The sequence below is a fragment of the Quercus lobata genome, chromosome 10 (assembly GCF_001633185.2).
Source record: "Quercus lobata isolate SW786 chromosome 10, ValleyOak3.0 Primary Assembly, whole genome shotgun sequence".
NCBI classification, from domain to species: domain Eukaryota; kingdom Viridiplantae; phylum Streptophyta; class Magnoliopsida; order Fagales; family Fagaceae; genus Quercus; species Quercus lobata.
The window spans coordinates 57,099,136-57,103,060 of NC_044913.1; the positions used below are offsets into that span (position 1 = coordinate 57,099,136).

Here is a 3,925-nt window from a genome sequence, read left to right on the forward strand (position 1 = left end):
ATTGAGAAAATGAATAAATGTAAAAGTGTTAAAGAATATAACAATATATCTGTAAAGGTTTTTTTTTTTTTTTTAAGAAGAGTATATCTGTAAAGTTGTACACGTGTTTCAGTGTCTTAAATGCATTTAAATAATCATGTATAATTCAACTTTTTAGCTTTATTGTTCCAACTAGTTAAATTTTGGATTTATAAAAAATATTAACTTTTGAAACTGTAAAAAAATTAAGAGATAGAAGAGAAAAATGTTGGGGTTCTAGGGGTTTTTGTTTAAAAGTATTCTAGGTTTTAGACTTTTGGTGCCAATATAAAAAGACATAATAGTTTTTTTTTTTTTTGGAGAAGAAAGACATAATAGTTTTTTAGAACGGCAAATTAATAGGTTTTTGATAACTATAATAATAAAAATAAAAAATTATTAATTTATTTACTGAGATGGGCAGGGATAGCGGGGATGAAGCCTAGACATACTGTATATGTGCTTAATCATTTGTAAAACTTAACTCCAATTTTTGGGCGTAGTGTAAGATAGAGATATGTCTATCTAATGTTAACAAATGAATGAACCAATGATTGAAAGTGGAATAAATGGAGTTTAATTCCTTTTTTATAATCTATAAAAACTTTAGTATTCCTAAAATTGTACAAATCCAGCAGCAATAACACTAAGAAAAAGTGAGAGAGAGAGAAAGATAGCCGATGGTTTTACCGTCGCTATGGTTGCCAAGGCTGCCTGGAGCCGCTGCTGTGGCCTGGGTAGGGATGGCCATACCCATTGGGTAATGGATATCCAACCCTACCTGATCCAAATGTTTCGGGTAATACCCAGTTCTTCATGGGTAGAGCTTAACCGGGTAGGGTATGGATATTATCCGAATTGTTCGGGTAGGGTATGGATATTATCCAAACCCAACCCGTAAAAAAAAATCTCAAAACCTCTCACCGTCACTGACTCACTCACACTCTTTTTGCCTCTCCAGACCAGAGCTACTTTCTTCTCTTCCCAACCCATCCAAGCACATCTCTTGGTCAATCATAGCAGCACTGATCCACCACGTTTGTGAATCGCTGATCTTGGCCGCCATCGACAACTTGTCGTTCTCGTTGTTACGGAGTGCCGAATCGGCTTCTTCTACTTCTATTTCCAGACAACACTCGTCATCTTTTCTTGATCTTTTTGGATCTGATCCGGACCCGTCTCAATCGGTAATCTCGTTCTCGTCCGCCTCCACGACCATCGGGTCCTAGTCTGGGTCAGGATCTAGATCCGTTGTTTCGAACAACGATCCCTTCGCTGTCGAGTGGTTGACCCCATAGAGAGTCAAGAACGTTGTGTGTGATGTGCAGTTGACTTCCACGGCGGTCCTGTAAGTTTCGGGTGAAATACTAACGCCGAAGCCAGCTCCGGTGGTATCAACAGTTGCGATAACGGCATCAAATCGTCGATGCTCAGTAGCCCAACCTCCCACTCCGTTACTCTGTCCTCATCGCCACCATTTTCGCCGCCCACGAATTCGTACTCGCTCATCTTCATCAACATCAAATCATATCTGAATACTCTCTGAATTTGTGAATTCCATATTTGGAACTAAAAGAAGGAGAAAGAGAGATATTTTCCGTGATATTCAGAGCTTTGTTTTTTCTCTTTTAAGATTGGTTAGTTTTTTCTTTTTTAAAGATCGGTTAGTTTTTAGTTTTTACGTTAAAATGTTTTGGATTAAAAATAAAATTAAATGGGTTTCGGGTAGGGTATGGATATCCATGGATAATATATTCGGGTAAGATTCGGGAATGGATACTAATGGTTATTGATAATTGGGTATCCATGGGCAAATTTTTCGGGTAGGGTATGGTTATACCTGATCCATACCCTACCCATGGCCATCCCTAGGCCTGGGTTGACAAGAGCCGATGGGTTCGGTCTGTCTGGGTTCACATGTGAAATTGGAGCTAGGGAGATTTGGGTCTGGGTTCACCACCACTAGAGGCCTCACCGCTAGTGCTACTGCCACCGCAAGGATGAGGGGTTTGGGTTTGTGAGGTTTTAGTTTGTGGGAACTCTAAGTTTTTTGTCGTGAGGTTTTGTTTTTAGATTTTAAGATTTGGGCTGAAACTGTGTCGTTTAGGGGGAGGTTTTGTTTTAAGTTTAGCCTTAAAACGCCGTAGTTTTTATGCATGCTAACTCTTTACTTGGTCATTACTAAAATGACGTAGTTTTGAGAATTTGGCAAAAATAAAAACACATCAAGGTATAAAATCAAGTTTTTAAAACTTTAGAATGTAAAATCTAGTCAACCTCAAACTTTAGGGGTATAATTTGCAATTTACCCACGTCTATAATACAAACATAAAAACATTTATTTGACAAAAAAACCAAAATACAAACATAATAAAAACATAAAAGTGGGATTCAGTATCACAAGCTATTGCCATGTCAGCCCTAGCTACATAGCTTGTCATATCAATTTCAATGTAGGGTAATTGACACAGGATGATCTTTTTAAATGGGTTTGAAGCCCACTAGTTTTTTCATGAAAAGAAAAAATGGCCCTAGGATAGATCCAATAATAATGAGTCTATGCTATAATAACAAGTCTATGCCATATTCCAGCGTCTATCTCGGACCCCAAATTTTTACATTTACATCCGTTGCCTATTCTCTAATCTATATGATCCCTTTGCAGCTCGCATCAGGGGTGCTTTTCTATGCATAAGAAGCATTGACACTTAGTTTAGCCTCAAGGGTTTTAGATATCTATATAGTACAAATGTGTATTATGTATTAGTTTCTTTTCCTTGCTAATAAACAAAATAAATGCTTTTCATTAAAAAAAAAATAAAAAAATAAAAAAAACAAAACAAAACAAAAGCTTTGATACCCCGAAACCTTTACCATTTCATTGTGCTCTCTCTCATCTTTTGGCCCTACCAAAAATCATTGGTTATTAAATAAATCTTGGTTGCCAACGATGTTCTTCGACTACCCAACAAAAGAGTAAATTGCTATATGCAAAAGAAGAAAAGAAATGAGTAATCTATACAATACCATTGTCAAATTATGATTGAAGTAATATCATTTTCACATGGTTCACTACTAACATTATTTATCATTACCTATTGCATATAGTCCTCTATGGCTTTACCAATCATAAATTCCCCCACACCACTTGCAACAATTTCCCAAGAAATAACCTTTCATGTCAAACATGAAATACTGGGAAAAAAAAAATCAGCAAAATGTTATAGTGGAATTGAACATAAGAAATATTGATTTTGCGGAGATTTGAGGAAGAAAAATTGACATGAAAAATACTTTGTTTTGTGATATAACACACTGGGAGAAGAGTGAGAAATTAAGCAAAATAATCCATTTTTTTAATATTAGGAATTGATTTTTCACAAAGGTAATTTAGGTAACCTACTTTACATATGATGCAATATATAATTACTGATTCTATCCATCCCCAATAAGATGAAAGGATTAATGGAACTGATCTAGCTAGCCACTGTTGTAGTTGAACATAGCCATATGCCCCATTGGAATCAAGAAATAAACCATTTAGCAAACAAAGAGTTTGCCAATTCTCCATTCAAAAAAATTGCGTCCCTCATGCTAAATTCTCTCAACCACTGTCACCCTCAACAGTCACCTTACGGCCAAGGCACGGTGGAAAAAATCATCATCTGTGGATATAAGAACCACCTCTAGTTATGATGCATGCTATGTCCCCCACAGCCTCTTACTATCTGCAATTCAAGGAAACAAATAAACTCAGTTATTGTTTGGAGGTTACAGGGGTAATTTTTGGCCCAAGCAAAGCTTAAATGTATGTGTATGTATGAAAAGTGAAAACATAATTTTAGCAGGTGTGTATATATATATTGATAAGCTATATATATCTCTCACAGATTGACAAAGTACCTTT

At 36.1% G+C, this 3,925-nt stretch overlaps 1 protein-coding gene across 1 annotated transcript; it reads right to left on the reverse strand.

The window, feature by feature from the left end:
* Positions 1 to 952: 952 nt before the first annotated feature.
* LOC115965047 (transcription factor BOA-like) lies at positions 953 to 1,527 on the reverse strand. Its single transcript, XM_031084254.1, has 2 exons — positions 1,329 to 1,527; positions 953 to 1,137 (listed from the first exon to the last, which is right to left on the reverse strand). Exons 1-2 carry the CDS (start codon positions 1,525 to 1,527, stop codon positions 953 to 955), a joined length of 384 nt encoding a protein of 127 aa, XP_030940114.1.
* Between the last annotated feature and the right edge of the window lie 2,398 nt (positions 1,528 to 3,925).

Coding starts and splice junctions, on each gene's coding strand:
- LOC115965047 (XM_031084254.1), bottom strand. CDS start 1,527: ATGAGCGAGTACGAATTCGTGGGCGGCGAAAATGGTGGCGATGAGGAC. Junction 1,138..1,328: donor AACTGCACATCACACACAAC/GTTCTTGACTCT, acceptor GTCTGGAAATAG/AAGTAGAAGAAGCCGATTCG.